Source organism: Oratosquilla oratoria, chromosome 2 (genome assembly GCF_046742065.1).
Source record: "Oratosquilla oratoria isolate Oo_2021 chromosome 2, ASM4674206v1, whole genome shotgun sequence".
In the NCBI taxonomy this organism is placed as follows: domain Eukaryota; kingdom Metazoa; phylum Arthropoda; class Malacostraca; order Stomatopoda; family Squillidae; genus Oratosquilla; species Oratosquilla oratoria.
The window spans coordinates 14,772,502-14,791,221 of NC_134778.1; the positions used below are offsets into that span (position 1 = coordinate 14,772,502).

General features: G+C 39.6%; 1 protein-coding gene across 7 annotated transcripts in view; it reads right to left on the reverse strand.

Annotated features, from left to right (window-relative positions):
- The window catches only part of LOC143037054 (uncharacterized), a 262,443-nt gene that overhangs the window by 220,145 nt on the left and 23,578 nt on the right, over positions 1-18,720 (reverse strand). For all 7 annotated transcript variants that reach the window (XM_076205173.1, XM_076205210.1, XM_076205194.1 and 4 more), the window contains exons 3-7: positions 14,181-14,306; positions 12,851-12,950; positions 9,635-9,768; positions 4,198-4,428; positions 1,007-1,294 (exon numbers count right to left, since the gene is read on the reverse strand). In XM_076205173.1, the coding sequence (XP_076061288.1) occupies positions 1,007-1,294; positions 4,198-4,428; positions 9,635-9,768; positions 12,851-12,950; positions 14,181-14,306 (879 nt within the window). The remainder of the gene's footprint in view (positions 1-1,006; positions 1,295-4,197; positions 4,429-9,634; positions 9,769-12,850; positions 12,951-14,180; positions 14,307-18,720) is intronic.

Sequence of the window (18,720 nt, forward strand, 5' to 3'; positions counted from 1 at the left end):
TCAATTCACCCCTACCTTCTGTCCTCTCCCATCCTTCCTCAATACAGACATTCCCCTCTTTCCCAATGCCCTTTTTTACCCCATCCATCCACCTCATCCTTGGTTGCCCCTCATGTTTCCTCCTTCCATTTCTGCCTTCCACACATCTTTTACTAATCTTTCTTCACTCATTCTTTCCATGTGTCCAAACCATCTCAAAACTCTTTCATCAACCTTATTTCCCAACTCCCTTTCCACCCCATTCTCCTCCTCACCTCATTTTTCACTATATCCAGCCTAGTAACCCCTATCACACTTCTCAGGCACCACCTCATCTCAAACACATTCAAACTCCTCTCTTTATTCCATGTTTCTGCCCTATACAGTGCTGTCAGCACAATCACTCCATACACTCTCCTCTTAGCATCCATTCACAAATGTCTTTCTCATTATATTTCTTAATCCCCCAAGGCATTTACTTAGTTTCTCTCAATCTACATTCTACCTCCACCTCCACTTCTCCCTTTCCTGCCACATTTGTACTCAAGTATCTAAAACTATCCACTTCCTCTAGTCTCTCTCCCTTAACCACTTCCATACGGTGATGCCTACATAGGCGTCATGAGGAGCAAGTGGGTACATGATGATGCCGACATCGGTGTCTTGATTATATTTATTGTAGTCGTACCTACGTCACCTATGTCAACTCCATTCTCTCTAAACTGGCTTCATCATATTTTCTATGGTTATAAAAAATCATGGGTGAAAGAGAACGAACGATTGAGCACTGACTTTATTTTTCATAATGCGATTATTATGACGCAACATCACACGTCGGGCAGCTAATGCTGCCAGACGTGCAATGTGCTCTGGAGTGAAGAGGTTAATACTCACTTCCAGTCTGATGCCATTTCCTCCCCTTGTACATCTCATCATCTTTTACCCACATTTATCTTCAATTTCCTTCTTTCAAACACCTTCCCAAACTCCGTTTGAACTAAAGGTATATGCATAAATTAACTCTTACTTCAGCTGATGCCTGTTCCTTTTCCAACTGTCTCTCTTGCATCCCACTATTGATCTTGTCTTTCGCATCTTTAATCTCTTTTTTAAATTCTTTCTGCATTTCTTCTTCTTTTTGCTTGGAATTTTGCAGTTCTACTTTATGCTTCTCTGCCATTTGCTTGTAATTTCTAAGAAGCATTTTATATTTATGATCCAAATTCCCAAAGGCTTCAGTTTTGGTTGCAAGCTGTTCAGATACTTGCTGAATGGTTTGTTGGTCTTGCAATCTTTCTTGCTGAAGATATATAAGCTGAAAGGAAAATATAAAAAAATTAATCAAATAAATATATATTGGTAGTGTTGGGAGTGACAGCAAGGGGCAGATTTAGGAAAAGGTAAATGGATGAGTTCAATGAAACTTTATAGTAAGGATATTGAACAAACAAGAATGTGCATGGGCGAACAATTGAGTTAAAGGTGACAGTAAAGACTAGGGCAAGAACCTGCTCCACGATAAGGTGTACCATAGTTGGAATAGTACTGATAGAGGAAAAAACAAGGTTCAAATTTATCGTGATTTAAGTACGTTAGACTGAAGACTATTTTTATTACAATCCTTTTCTCCTTTCCAGAATACTACAATTAGGCAAATAAGTAAGATCAAGAGAATATAAATGGCAGCAAGCAAACTAGTTCCCAGTATGGCACATGAGCCATATGAAGAGACAATACTCGTAAAAGCACTACGTCAGTCAGCTTTAAACGAATGAAGAGAAAAAGGTGATATGTCTACAGAATTCAAGTTGCTAAAGTGGACTTTGCTGACAAAAGAGCTCTTGATTAGGGATAGAACGGCTTTAGGTGGTTATACATACATATACCAAAGGCTTTTCTCCCCCTTTCAAGGGAGGTAGCCAAAAAATATAAAGGCATAAAAACCACTCCCACCCATTCCATCCCTTTCACACACCACTCCACTCCATCCTCTTCCCTCCCTTTTATCTTGGCACCTCCTGGATGATGGGTCATCCCTGCATCTTGTTCACTGCCTTGGGTCAGAAGCAGTCGCAAGACACAGCACATCCACAGCAAGGATGCTTCATCAATTCGGCGACCCCCCCCTTTGTCCCCTCATGAAGGAAAGAAGACAGGGAGAAATCCCTTTGGGCTGCGTCAATTTTTTCTCACATATACTCCCTCTCCCCCCACCCTTCGGGCTGCGTCAAATTGCTCTCACACATACTACCCCCAACCCCAGCCCCCCACCCATTCCACCTCATGGATCAACAAATTAAGACTACATGTCTAAAGGATGTGAGGAAATGCAGTTTTCTATATAGATGCATAAATGCTTGGAATAGTTTAGAAGGGAATATACCCCAAGCTGGAACAATATATATGTTCAAATCTAAATATGACAATAGGAAATTAAGAATATAAACCAATTTGGAACCATATATGAATTTGGGGCTAGATACTTGTATAATAAACTGGTGAGAAGATGGGTACCCAATGAATGTTGCTCTTTTCCTATATAAGCACTCATTTATCTTCATGATATATGAATTCTTTTGGCGGTTGCACAATTGGAAAATCATGCAAAAAGAAAATGGAGTGGATTTCCCAAGAGTTACAATTACCATGAGTAAGGAAAGGGGATGAAACACCATTATTATGCTACAAAAAACAAAATTGAATTTATTTTGCAAATAAGCACACTTAGTGAGAAACCCCTGGTAAAGCAAAGCCTCCCCCACTACTACTACTACTATTTTTTTTCTTCTTTCTTTCTTTTTTTACCAATGCGAAATAACCCACTGTGGGTCCCAGGAATTGAGCTCATGAGTCTGACCTGCTTATGCATCTGACCTGCTATCCACAGGCCTACCACATATCTCAGTGAAGAAAGATTAGCAAAAGGAGTGTGGAAAGCAATGATGGATAGAGTGAACTTCAGGGAACAACCAAGGATGAGATGGATGGATGGAATGAAAGGAGGTTTGAGTAAGAGGGGAATGTCTGTTGAGCAGGGAAGGGTGAAGGCAGAGGATAGGAGTGAGTGGTGAGTGGTTGTGTATGGATAATATTTGTCATAGCCCAAAGGGATTTCTCCCTGTCTTCTATTTTCTGCATGCGTGGATAAGGAGGGAGGGTCGCCATAGAAGTTAAGAGGTCCTGCTGTGGATGTACTGTGTCTTACTGTATTGTTTCTGACCTGGGTGGTGGGCAGAGGACAGGGTTGGCCCTTTGTCTATGTGAAGCTGAGATGAAAGGGATATTAAAGTGGGACAGAAAAAAAACAAGAGGACACAAAAAGAAATTAAAAAAGTATAGTTGTAGAAGAGATCTGAAAAAGAATAGTTGTTCCGCACAGAGTGATAGATGTCTGGAACAAATCAGACAAAAAAAATAGTATGTGTAAAAACCATACAAGAATTTAAGAACAAACTAGATGCTGAGAGATGCAAAGATGGGTCACTACAAGCATAGCTCCCTTCCCGTATAATACAACAAGGTAAATACATCTCTAGGTGAAGGTGGGATATTTTTGGGGTTCTCTGAATGGTGGGCATCAGTGGAGTACCAAGTGCTGTGAGATTGTAGGGGCGGCTGCTTTGGCCCCAAGGCATAGAGCCACCACTGGTAGGGGAGGCATACCAATGGAGACGCACTTGCCCTATGCAGATGCATTTGACACAAAAAAACTTCTACCTGCCGATGGTGAATAGATAGGAGCATAATTATAGGCTCAAAAAATCACTTAACTATCCCCTCATAATGTGACATAGTCTTACCTTCCTAATCCAAATAGGTACGTGACTTTAGGTTTTCGTAAGGATTCTTTCAAAAACAGTACTTTTTTTTATTTCATCTCCTGCAGTCACGTACCTATTTGGATTAGGAAGGTAAGACTATGTCACATTATGAGGGGATAGTTAAGTGATTTTTTGAGCCTATAATTATGCTCCTATCTATTAATCATCGGCAGGTAGCAGTTTTTTTTGTGTCAAATGCATCTGCAAAGGGCAAGAGCGCCTCCATTGGTACGCCTCCCCTAGGTGTACTACACTGGCCCCTCAAAATTTTTCTTTTCCCACAACATGTGAGCAATGCTCTCACTTTACATGGGGAGTGAGATCTATACATGAAAAGAAAACATTCATGTAATATAGAATATGATATTTTGATATTTCATAAATTGCACATCATTACCTTATGTTTAAGTTCCAAGAATTCTCCTAGGCTGGTTCCTGACACCAACTTCTTGTTCTCTAAAAAATCTGTAGCTTCTTTCAACTGCATTTTCAGTGTCTCAATTTCTCGGGTAAACTTCTCCATCTCAAGCTCTTGTTGGTCACGCTGTTGGAGACTTACTGAGAGACTCACTTGGAGCTGTTCTAACATCTGGTCTCTCTGTGCAACTGCTGACTGAAATTCACTTATCTGTGGGAGAACAAAATAATTTCAATTAAATATATCTACTGTGTATATTTCTGTATGTACACATATGCACAGTATATAAATCAAAGGGGCCCCTTCTCCTTTACAAGGGAAATTGCCAGCCAAGGCATGCAACCACCCCCAACCAATCCCATACCCATTCAAAATCGACTTGTTTTCCCTTTTATCATAGGCTTTTGTGGATGAAAAGCCATCCCTGGCCCCTACCCAGTGGCTGGATGACAACTAATACTTCAAGCCCAAGCACCTTATGCACATGAGTATGTATGTGTATATATACATATATATATATATATATATATATATATATATATATAGATATATATATATATAAATATATATATATACAAATATATATAAGAAAGGGTGGCATTTTGGATAGATTTAAATAAGTGCATAGAGGGATTAGGGAGGAATGTCAATGTAGTAGTATTTGGAGACCTTAATGCTTGGGTAGGATATGAACCAATTGACGGATGGGTTGGGAAATGTGGAGTTCCAGGAAAGAATCATAGTGGAGAGTTGATGGTGGAGATGTGTTTAGAAAGAGAGTTGATGATAGCAAATACAGTGTTTTGGAAGAGAGTCAATCATAAGTACACATGGGAAAGGGTGGTGGATGGAAGGGTGGTAGATAGAGCATTAATGGACTATGTAGTGGTAGATAGGAGTATAATAGGAAGAGTTAAGGATGTACATGTGCTAAGGGGAGAGGGTGGGGGAATATCAGATCATTTTTTGGTGGAAGGCGAGTTGAGAGTGGAGGATAGATGGAGAAAGAGGAAATGGACAAAAGGTAGGGAGGTGCTTAGAGTGAACTCTTTATATGAAAAGGAAAAGGAGGAGTACAAGAAGAAGCTGAAAGAGAAGTGGGAGGGAGTGAAAGATAGAGTAGAGCTGGGAGTGGAGGAGGAATGGGGATGATTCAAAGAGTCACAAAGTGTGCAAAGATGGTGTGTGGAACAAGAAGGATGGGAGGAAATAGAAGGAAGGGTAGTGAGTGGTGGGATAAGGAAACAAGGTTGTAGAAGAGAAGAATCGAGCTTTCACAGATTGGTTACAAAATAGGACGAGGGTGTCATATGCGAGGTACAAAGAAAAGAGAAGAGAAGTAAAGCAAGAAGTAAAGGAGGCAAAGAGGAGAGCAGATGTGAAATGGGGTAGGAGTATGACAGAAAATTTTGAAAGTAATAAAAAGATGTTTTGGTAAGAAATTAAGAGAGGAAGCAGAGGTGGATCAAGTAGAGAAGAAAAGGTAAAAGGTGCAGATGGAGAGATGATAATGGAGGAGAAGGCAGTAAGGGGAAGATGGGCAGAGTATTTTAGGGAGTTACTAAATGTTAAGTTCCACCTTTACCTCAAACCATTTACTCTCTCCATTTCTAATCCCAACACAAGCTCTACTACTCTCATAAAAACTCTTGACAGCTCTTAACAGCTTTCCTCCTATCCCATATATCTGCAGTACCTCCCACAGTGCCCTCCTGTCTACCCTGTCGTAAGCCTTTTCCAGATCCATAAAATCCCAAAAAAATCCTTACCTTTTTCTATAGCTTTCTCACATATCTGTCTTACCACAAATATCTGATCTACACATCCCCTATCATCAGGCGTGTGTTATGTCGCCCTGGCTATTCCATCTTTACATGGATGGGGTGGTGCGAGAGGTGAATGCAAGGGTAGTGGGTCAAGGGTAGGAGATGATTAAAGAAAATGGACAAAAGTGGGAGGTGAGCCAGCTGTTGTTTGCTGATGACACTGCGCTTGTAGCAGGATCAGAGGAGGGATTGAGGAAGTTAGTGACAGAGCTTGAGAAGGTGTGTGAAAGAAGGAAGCTGAAGATAAATGTGGGCAAAAGTAAGGTGATGAGATGTACAAGGGGAGAGAGTGACAGTAGGCTGGAAGTGAGCATTAAGGGTGAGAAACTGGAGGAAGTGGATAGTTTTAGATACTTGGGTGCAAATGTGACAGGAAAGGGAGGAGTGGGGGTAGGGGTGGAGATAGAATGTAGATTGAGGGAAGCGAGTAAATGCCTTGGTGGATTAAAAAGTGTAATGAAAAATAGACATCTGGGAATGGATGCTAAGAGGAGGTTATATGAAGGAGTGATTGTGCCAACAGCAATGTACGGGGCAGAAACATGGAACATGACAGAGGAAGAGAGAAGGAGTTTGAATGTGTTTGAGATGAAATGTCTGAGAAGTATGATAGGGGTTACTAGGCTAGATAGAGTGAGAAATGAGGAGGTGAGGAGGAGAACAGGGGTGGAAAAGGAGCTGGGAGATAGGGTTGATGAAAGAGTATTAGGATGGTTTGGACACATGGAAAGAATGAGTGAAGAAAGATTAGTAAAAGAAGTGTGGAAGGCAGAGGTGGAAGGAGTGAATATGAGGGGGTGTCCTAGGATGAGATGGATGGATGGGGTGAAAGGGGCATTACAAAAGAGAGGAATGTCTGTAGAGAAAGGACGGGAAAAGACAGAAGATAGGGGTGAATGGAGAAGGGTTGTGTATAAATGAGGCTGTGATGCATGAGGGGGGGGGGCCGCCGAATTAATGAAGCGGCCTTGCTGTGGATGTGTTGTTTCTTGCGACACTGCTTCTGATCCAGGGCAGTGGACAGGATGGAGGGATGACCTGTCATCCAGGAGGTGCCAAGATGAGAGGGAGGGAGGAGGGGGGAGGGTAGTGGAATATACGGGAAATGAAGTGGGTGGGAGTGGTTTCCATGCCTTTTTCTTTTTGGCTACCCCGCATGTAAGGGGGAGAAATCCTTTGGTATCTGTATGTATGTATGTACTAAATGTGAAGGAGGATAGGGAGGGAAAGATAGTTGCAATGGGAAGTGTTAAGAAAATGACCATGATGAGTGAGGAAAATGGAGGAGAAATAAGGTAGGATGAAGTGAAAGCAGTTGTGAAGATGATGAGAGCAGGTAAGGCACCTGGTCTGGATGGATGCTATGCAGAATCTCTAAAAAAAAAAGGAGGTACAGCGATGGTGGACTGGCTGATGAGGCTATCTAATGTCTGCTCGAGAGAGGGTAGAGTGCCGGAGGACTGGAGGAGTGCCTGTATAGTTCCACTTTACAAGGGAAAAGGGGAAAAGTGTGAGTGTAGCAGTTTCAGAGGGATTAGCTTGTTAAGTGTAGTTGGGAAGGCTTATGGGAGGATCTTGATTGAGAGGATTAGGAGAGGAACAGAGGGAGTAATTGGCAAGGAACAGTGTGGATTTAGGACAAGTAGAGGTTGTGTAGATAAGATTTTTGTGGTAAGACATATGAGAAAGCTATAGGAAAAGGTAAGAACATATTTTGGGCTTTTATGGACTCTGGAAAAGGCTTATGACAGGGTAGACAGGAAGGCATTGTGGGAGGTTTTGCAGATATATGGGATAGGAGGAAAGCTTCTAGGAGCTATCAAGATTTTTACAAGAGTAGTAGAGCATGTGGCAGGATTAGAAATGGAGAGAGTGAGTGGTTCGAGGTAAGGTTGGGACTTTGTCAGGGATGTGTTATGTCACCCTGGCTGTTCAACTTGTACATGGATGGGGTGATACGAGAGGTAAATGCAAGGGTGGTGGGTCAGGGATTCGTGATGTTTAAAGGAAATGGAGAAAAGTGGGAGGTGAGCCAGCTGTTGTTTGCGGACGACACTACGCTTGTGGCAGTATCGGAGGAGGGATTGAGGAAGTTGGTGACAGAGCTTGGTAGGGTGTGTGAAAGAAGAAAGTTGAAGAGAAATGTGGGTAAAAGTAAGGTGATGAGATGTACAAGGGGTGAAAGTGGCAGCAGACTGGAAGTGAGCATTAAGGGAGAGCGACTGGAGGAAGTGGATAGCTTTAGATACTTGAATGCGAATGTGGCAGGAAAGGGTGGAGTGAAGGTGGAGGTAGAATGTAGATTGAGAGAAGCGAGTAAATGCCTTGGTGGATTAACCCCTTCCATACGGTGCCGCACACGTAGGAGTCATGAGGAGCAAGTGGATTCGCGACGCTGCCATATCGGCGTCTTGATTATATTTATTGTAGTCGCCCCTGTGTTTTTACATTCTCCCTTATCTGCTCTTAATCCCATTCTCTGTGGTTTTCAAAATTCACGGGTGAAAGAGAGAATGATCTATATAAGCCGTGACTATATTTTATGATGCGAGTATTATTACGACACGTAGTACGGCTGGCATTGGCTGCTGCCCTCGAGATCTAAGTCCCGTAGTGAAGTGGTTAAAGAGTGTAATGAGGAATAGACATTTGGGAATGGAGGCTAAGAGGAGACTGTATGAAGGAGTGATTGTGCCAACAGCACTGTATGGGGCAGAAACATGAAACATAAGAGAGGAAGAGATGAGTTTGAATGTGTTTGAGATGAGGTGTCGGAAAAGTATAATGGGGGTTACCAGGCTAGATAGAGTGAGAAATGAGGAGGTGAGGAGGAGAACAGGGGTGGTAAGGAAGTTGGGAGATAGGGTTGATGAAAGAGTATTGGGATGGTTTGGACACATGGAAAGAATGAGTGAAGAAAGACTAGTAAAAGAGGTATGGAAGGCAGATGTGGAGGGAGTGAACATGAGGGTGTGACCTAGGATGAGATGGATGGATGGAGTTAAAGGGGCTTTGGGGAAGAGGGGAATGTCTGTTGAGGAGGGACGGGAGAGGACAAAAGACTGGGGTGAATGGAGAATGGTTGTATATGGATGATGTTGTGATGTACGAGGTGGAATGGGTGGGGGGATGGGGGGTGAGGTAGTATGTATGAGAAAAATTTGATGCAGCCCAAAGGGATTTCTCCCTGTCTTCTCGGAGAGGGGGGGGGGGTCGCCCATATAATGAAACGGCCTTGCTGTGGATGTGCTGTATCTTGCAACACTGCCTCTGACACAGGGCAGTGGACAAGGTGCAGGGATGACCCGTCATCCAGGAGGTGCCAAGATAAGAGGGAGGGTGGAGGGGAGTGGAGTGTGTTTAGGGATGAAATTGGTGGGAATGGTTTTTATGCCTTTTTTTTTTGGATACCTCCTATGTAAGGGGGAAAAAGCCTTGGTATATGTATGTATGTATAAATATATATACATATATATATATATATATATATATATATATATATATATATATATATATATATATATACATACATAAACATATATTACATAGGAGAAAATAATTACTTTATTTTACATAGAACCAACACAAACCTTGTTTTTGTACTGCTCTATAATATTCTTATCATATGGAGTTGATGTGATGTTACTGTCTGGAGATGCAGTGGATGTTTTCTGTTTAAGTCCCTCATTTTCATAAAGTAGAGCCTCCAGAGCCATTTTCTTAGCTGAAATATAAAAATATTTCAAAACTTTGTGAAAATTCCAAGGAAACATTCCAGCTGAAAATAGAAGTATACATACATACATATTATGGAGCCAGTCACTAGCTAGTGATATCTTTCAAATACAGGGAGAGGGGAGGTCCTTGTTTTATAATGGTCTCAACTTTCACTGTTTCATGGTTACAATGCCAGCAGTGCTTGTCCCCATACATTCCCCTTTGTTAATTCTATTTTCTATCCATTCTTTTTTTTTTTTTCCTAATACAAAGAACTAGTTGGTAAGCACAGTGATGGAATATGTTGTCATGTGACAATAGATCCAGGAAGGTGTTGGTCAGTCTTGGTTGTACACCATTTTGGATTACTACTTTTCGCTCACTCTCATTTTTTTTTTTTTTTTTTTTTTAATTTTTACTCTTCACAATGATTTCTAAGTGTAAGGCGGACTCTTCTGATGGCAGTATATTGAAAAAGAAAGAAGCCAATGACCACGGAAGCTGTTTACTCAAGCTGGTTCCAACCTAGATTGAAAATCAGTTCACAATGTGGCTTAGGAACAGAACTCCATAGTAAACTGAGGACTCCCTGTCATCAAATCTAGTTGTTGTGGAACCTTGATCCCAGGACCTCATGATTAGGAGTCCAGTCTGCTATGATCTTGCTATGTAAAGGCTTAAAAGAACTGGAACCTCCTATGTACAGTAGATTTGGAAGCTGTGTCGACTGCGCCTGTGGCCCAAACACTTGAGTTATTCACCCTACCCCCAATTCCATCAGTGGAGATAGCAGCCTTATCAAAACAAAAAACACATACCATAAAAATATATTTGCACACTTTCCAAGGTTCTAATACTTGGTGCTGCCTCCCTTATACTTCACCACATCTGTCAGCCATTTAGGAAGACTCTCACACAAATTCCCGAAGGTCTGGGAAAGTATATTAATCCATGCCTCACTTACAGCAGACTCGAGCTGTGTAATAAAACTAATATCCTTGGCCATCAAATTTTGCTTCACTATTGACCACAGGTTTTCAATGGTGTTCAGGTCAGGGGAATTGCCTGGCCAGTCATTAAAGAAGCTCACATCACAGTCTTTAAGCCACCCAACTACAGATCTGGCAGTGTGGCATAGTGTGCCATCCTGCATAAATACAGTAGCCCCACACTTGTCAAATGCGTCAGTTAAACTGTCACACAACACCTCCAGATAATTATATTGGTTCATATACTGGTTTTTGGGGAGCACGATGAATTCACCAACACTCTGAGCAGTGAAACACCCTCAAACCATGAGAGAGTCTAGATGTTTGGTGGTCCCCCAGGTGTACCGTGAGTCTAATGAGTCGCTACCTCTTGCCCAGTACACATGTCCACCACAGTTACAGGTGATAGTGAAGGTCACTTTGTCACTCCAAAGTACCTCAGACCACTGTTGAGGAGTCCAATTACGATATTTAAGTACAAAATCCACCCTACGTTTCTTCTGCTGCTTGGTAAGGATGGGTTTCTTAACCTGTCGCTGGCTACTGTAGCCCAGCTCAGCCGCCTGTTGACTGTTCTTATGGACACCTCAGAAAACAGATGTGGGTTTCTTTCAATTCTCTAGTAGTTATGGTTGGTGTACTCTCTAGCTACTTTTTAAACATAGTCAAAATAAGCACAGATGTCTTCTTCAATGGGCCAGGCCAAGGTTTAGCAAACAGAAACTCAACACCACTGTTGGCCTTGAAATGCTTCACCCAGTTTCTCACAGATCGCTCACTCACACCAACATTCACCACTGTTTCTCTTGTCTGGAGCCCAGCTTTGTGAGGCCCTATGGTCTGAGCTATAGTTACAGGTATTAACGACTTCTTTTTGCCCATAGTCACCAAGGTATAGCCCAGAAACTAAGGGATACCCAGTCATACGATGGGGCGTATGAGAAAACAAAGGCGCAACACTTCCTCTCACCATGGCAGCCACACAGGCACTGAGTCAGTATGTGGTGTTTGTTGGGAGGCAATGATGTCATGCTAATGGCTGATATCTGGTATAATTCCATGATGGAAAAAGATCCCTGCGTACGGTAGGCCTTTGTTTTTCATCATGGCATTATGCCAAGGTGCTCACCCGGGATGATGCTGTGACGAGCATTGTGTATGTATATATATATATATATATATATATATATATATATATATATATATATATATATATATATTAAAAATGTATATATGTATATATATATATATATCTGTGGGGATCTATATATATATATATATTGTATATATATATATATGTATATATATATATATGTATATATATATATATATATGTATATATATATATATATATATATGTATATATATATATACATATATATATATATATATATATATATATGTTGAGAAATTCTGACACATTTGTCAATCACATGAAAAACCACTGTCTGGAGTAAAAAAGACTGGAGATGGGGAATGCTATTTCAAAGGAATATTCCTTTGCAAGCAGCAATCCTCTTCAGATTGCAATCAAAATATACAGATTCCCTGTCTCCAGTCTCTTTTACTCCAACAGTGGTTTTACGTGATATACATATATATATATAATATATATATATATATACATTATATATATATATATATATATGTGTGTGTGTATATTATATATATATATATATATATATATATATATATATATATATATATATATTTTTTTTTTTTTTGTTTTTTTTTTTTTTTTTTCCCATTGTTGTCTAGAGTGAGCAAATGCAATGTTGATTTCTGGGGTGAAGTACAGTTAGTGTGTTCAGTTGCTGACAATTTATATTCAGTTTGTATTGAGCTTGCAAATACATGTGAACCTTATGCATCCATATGGCCACCATACTGAAACAACTGGAGAGAACTACAAAAGGACACCAACATTACTCCTGAGAGAAGAGGAAATGGCCCTATTGCCAACCCCCCATTTCCAATATGCTAGTGTGTCTCACCATGGTTCACGATGTTTTCTGTAGAGTATATAATAATAATTTTAGAAAGCTAAATAAATGATAAATTAAAAAAATTATCAATGAAAAGTAATCCCATGGGGCATACCTTGTACTTCTTCCTGAAGCTGTGCCACATGGCACTGCAAAAAGGAAATATCTGAGGCTGTAGAACCTGATGTTCTTGAATCTGACAAATCATCTTCACTCTGCAAGATGGGAACACATTAATTTCATTAGGAAACTAGCCAACATCATTTAAATCCCCCCCTTTTTTATTTATCTATTCATTTATTTATTAATTCATAACCAAATAGCCATTATCTGCAAAGTGATAAAGCTAGGATTGGAGAATATTTCACTCCTTTCACTCTAATCACACTTGTCTCTTTTACTCACTCCAACTTCATCTATTGTATATTGAAATAAAAAATCTAAATTTTGAAGAAAAAATGTAGTAGTGCCTTCCTCTTCAAACATATTCAACAATTTACTACCAGTACCACACAATACACCCACACAAAAACATGTACCCAAATCACTAAAAAATTAAGACAGACCACCAAACACAATACTTCCATACACTGGCCCCACAAAAAATAACCATCAATAAGATAGTATCCTAGATGATTTTAACCATTTTATTTGAGCTAAAATGTACATATTTTTTTCAGTAACAATTCTAGTGCACTATATATATATTTAAATTCAAAGATTTTTTTTTTTTTTTTTTTTTTTTTTTTTTTTTTTTTTTTTAATCAATCAAATTCAAGGTTCAAGATACCAATGTATAGTGGAAATCAATACTTTTGTTTTATCTTTATCTTATCTTATTGTATCTAAACTTGAGTTTTTAACTTTATTTTATAAAAAATAATACAGATCTCCAGTGCTACATGATGCATTGGTATACAATATATCACATATACAATCGTTCTATATCAATAACCTTGTATCATTCTATGCTTGGTCAGTTTCATTTTTATGATTAAGCAGACTAAGATGACAGTCATTTCTAGCTTTTAAGGTGATCACTGCCCCTATTTTACAAGTTTATGATCTCGCTATATGATCAATCACTATACAATTGGGTTTTCAAGAAAGTAACCTAATCATATGGTGAGGGAGACACATAGCAAGATATTTATTCATTTTTGTTGTCTGCTACCCTTTTGCTCATGATAACTTTACAAAGCTCTATGACAGATTTGTTGTCTCCAAGAGTTATTTACATATAAATCATGACACTGTATTGAAAATATTTAACTTCACTTTTATTTCCTCTACAATTATACTTTCTCTCATGTTCCTTTCTTTTATGAACCCACACACTGACACTATCCACTTTCAATTCCATCAACAACCAAACCATATGCATTGTTATATTTCAAATCAAGGTGAAGATTAAACAATATGTGTGGAATGTTAAAGTGAATTACTTCCTTAGATGTCTTCATTCCTTCTTCTAAAAGATTTTGAGATTCTAGAGTGCCCTCTTTCTTCCTCTTCTTCGAGTCCTGCTGATCTTCACCATCTGGGCATTTTTTCTTCAGATATTGGTGGAACTGAAAAAAAAAAAAGTTATGTAAGACATATTCATACACGCAAGTCCAAGTAATCCTCCTCTAACTCAAACACTCAGTGATCCTACCTCTTCCAATAATACCAATAATATAAGTTTCAAGTTCCAGGATTGATTTATTCTTTGACAATGAAAGAGATAAATTTGCTTTCTCCCTTTTCCAAAGTTCTTTTACAAAGGCTATAGATCCATTCCCATCTCTTAGTAAAGCTAGAAAATTTATACTTTTGAGAACCAACCTAAGGCTCTTGGTTTAATCAAACATCTTCAGGTGGATGAGGAGAGTTATGCTCAGGCAATGTCTCTTCTGAAAGCTGAGTTTTATAACAAAGACCAGTTAATTGACCAGACTCTTGGTCAGTTGATCAACTCTCCCCCTCTCAAAGATTCAACTAGAGTTAAACTCTTTTCTTCTGACCTGTGATTCAAGCTGGTAGAGTTAGTTAAGTTTGGTCCAGAATTTCCTGAAAATTCAAGTGAAGGACTTTTTCTTCCTAAATTGGTATGATCCAAACTTCCTGCATTTTTCCTCAGAATTGTGCAGGAAAGTGAATAAATCCTATCCCAGTTATTCTGATTTCCTAGATATATTACTGAAATTTTTACCCTTCTTAACATTAATGATCCTTCTAAAATATCCTCCACTAACAAATCAGGTTCAAATGCTCCTAGCTCTTTCAAATCTTACAAATCTCTGAAGCCTACTAACTCTGGTCCCAATAATTGCTAATTTTGAACAAGAAGATTCACCCAGATGACAATCCTATAGAGCAGTGGTTCCCCTGGGTCGCGAAGCCATTTTATTGGGTCGCTAAGGGTTTGCAGAAAATAATTATTTTCCCACTACAAATATATTATAATTATATACTGTAATAATTAAAATACATGATGCCTAGTTTTAGGATTCTAAGCAGACCATGATTAAATAAAAAATAAATAAAACCCGCTTTTAAAAACATAATCATATTACTCATAAAAACAATTCGTATATCTATGTAGGCTTGGGTCGCGATGCTTGATTTGTGCAAAATTTTGGGTCGCTGCCAAAAAAGGTTAAGAACCACTGCTATAGAGGGTCATCCCTGTTCTGTCCTAAATACATTACTCCTATTAATTATTAATCTGTTAGTCAAAACTCCAGATTTTTGCATATTCCCTTTTTAATTGATTTTGGTGCCCAGTTGTAGTTAATCGATTCAAATATTGCCCTGTCCTTACAAAGTAGACACCCTCATTCTTATCAAACACAATGAGCTGGTTAGATGGCTGCAAAACTATTAATGGTTTTCTTTTCAATTGTCAGTTGTTTTTTCCTGATTCAGTTCAAAAGGCCACCTTCTTAACCTTCAATAATCTAAAATTTTGTGTTTATGTCACCAAACTTAAGCAAGCTATTCATATCTTGAAAGAAAACTTGCCTCTCAGTCCTTCCTTCCCCCAACTGCACTCTGACCACATTCATGTTGCAGGTATCATCAGGTGTGATCTGATTAATCTCTTTTCTGTGTTAGAAAAGTGTGTTGCTGTGCTGGAACGGTCTTAAGTTTGGCAAATGGATTAATTCCTATTGGATCTCTAGATAAGCTACTATCCTCAGAACAAAATCTTCAAGATGAATCAAAACCTTTGTCAAATTGTAATCCTCACTACTCTCAAAAACCTTCATTTAGTGTAAAACCTTGAATAAATAGTAAAGTGATAGGTGAAGGATCAGCATATGAGGTTCCTCTGGGTGACCATGTCATTGTTGGTCATAGAGATAATGAAGAATCCTAGTGTTTATATTCTGATAAAGCTGACTCCTTTCCTCTTGAAACGTTTGATAATCATATTCCTAATGATATTGCTCGACTTTCCTTTTTGGAAATGGAGAACTCCAGAGAGCCCTGTATGGCTACTGGTCACATTATTGCCTATGACAAAGCAGAATCTCTCAATGGAAATTCACCAGAGTTGGTGAGAAAAAATTCTAGCAAAACCAATTCACTTAAAAAGACAACAAAATTTGCTCAGATTTCTACTCCTTCATAGTTTAGTCCAATTAATGACTTATATGAAAGCTCTAGTGTGGAACATGGATTAGAGAGTACATTCTCTTTGAGAAGTATAGGAATTAAAGAGGATTGTAGTACTTATGATGACCAACAGATAGCTAAATTTTCTGAAACTATCGAGCTACGGGATAATAAATATAGTGTTTGTTTACCATAGAAATTGGAAATAATTAGAAAGGTCCCTTCTAATTATCACCTTACTAGGTATCTTTCAGTTAACCTTTTGAATACAATGATGTCAATGTATGCGTCACGAGCTGTGAGTGGGGAATATGAGGATGCCGACATCGACTTCCTGATTATACTTATTTCATAGTTGTTGCTGTCCTCCGTATTTTGTGAACAGGCTCAACCACGTTTTCTGTGACATTCTATTTATTCAGGGTGAAGGAGAACAAGTATATCAGCAGTAACTTTGTATTTTGTAATACACGTATTGTGATACATCATCGTACATCAGGCAACCTGATGTGCGCAGGAATATTTGACTCGTATTGAAGAAGTTAAGGTCACTAAAAGTAATCAAGCCAAAGGTCTACATGGAAATTACAAGCAAGTCTTTCATGAACAATTAGACTTAAATATTATTGATGAGATTCCTGAGAGCTATAATTCCATACATATACCAAGGCTTTTTCCCCCTTACAAGGGAGGTAGCCAAAAAGGAAAAGGCATAGAATCATTCCTACCCATTCCATCCCTGAATACACTCCACACCCCTCCACCCTCCCTCTTATCTTAGCACCTCCTGGATGACAGGTCATCCCTGCACCTTGTCCACTGCCCTGGGTCAGAATCAGTGCCACAAGACACAGCACATCCACAGCAAGGCTGGTTCATTAAATCGGTGACCCACCCTCTCCGTCCCCCCATGCATAAAAGGAGAAGACGGGGAGAAATCCCTTCAGGCTGTGTCAAATTGCCCAAAGGGATTTCTCCCAGTCTTCTCCTATATGGATCCCACATTGTCCAGTTGTTAAGTATGATCCTTTAGCCATGTCTATGGTATGACAAGAATTTAATTGTTCCTTGAAAGTTGAAGGACAGCCTTCTCTGAATGAAGCAGCATACCCTGTCTAATTTGATGGCACTTCTTAAATATTTCCATCTTAATAACATTACCATTTCTAGTGATAAAAAAATGCTGTCCTCCTGATAATACTAAAATGAGTACATATATACATACATATACCAAAGGCTTTTTCCCCCTTACACAGGGGGGGTAGCCAAAAAGAAAAAGGCATAGAAACCATTCCCACCCATTGCATCCCCTACATATTCCACTTCCCTCCCTCCCTCTCATCTTGGCACCTCCTGGATGATAGATCATCCCTGCATCCTGTCCACTGCCCTGGGTCAGAAGCAGTGTTGCAAGACACAGCACATACACAGCAAGGCTGCTTCAATAATACAGTGACCCCCCTCCGTCCCCTCATGCAGAAAAGGAGATGGGGAGAAATCCCCTCAGGCTGCATCAAATTTCTCATGCATACTTCCTTACCCCCCAACCCCCACCCACTCCCCCTCATGCATCACAGCACCATCCATACACAGCCCTTCTCCATTCACCCCTATCTTCTGTCCTCTTCCATCCTTCCTCAACAGACATTCCTCTCTTTCCCAATGCCCCTTTTACCCCACCCATCCATCTCATCCTAGGTCGCCCCTCATATTCACTCCTTCCACACCTTTTCCTGATCTTTCTTCACTCATTCTTTCCATGTGTCTAAACCTTACTGGAGTCTGGCTATAGTTACTCAACTCCTTCATAGTCCGCATGATGACAGATTACGAACTGCAAAAATCAGAAAATTTGATGGCTCTGAGACAGTTTCATTCATTGCCAATATGTATCCCTTGGAGTTAGATTCGATCTATGCAAGCAGAGCTCTTGAATTTGAGCAAAAACTTGACCAGCAGCAGGACGAACTCAGAGTTCACGAAACTAGTCCTAGTGAACTGGCTGATAAGCCAGATGAGGGGCAATATGTTTAAGACTGGGAGAGTGGTCACTCCTTAGATGAGGATGATGTATTTATCACTCCTGACCCCTCTTAAAACCTTGAGTACCTCCATCCTAAGAGGAAAGCAGCTCAGAAATTTGACAGGAAATTGAAATAATGGACTAGATTTGATTTTGTGTAACTCATTTTGTAAATGTTTATTGACAGACTAGTAGATGATCGCAATTTTCCCCTTCTTGCTAAATTGCCCTATCCCTTCCCATTTTGGGGGTGGGGGGGTTAAAACCTGGCGCCTGATTTTTTATATATCTGTGCTCTGCACAAGTGGCACAGGACTACTAGATTGTTAGATGGGCAGGTAGTCGAGTTGCCACTACAA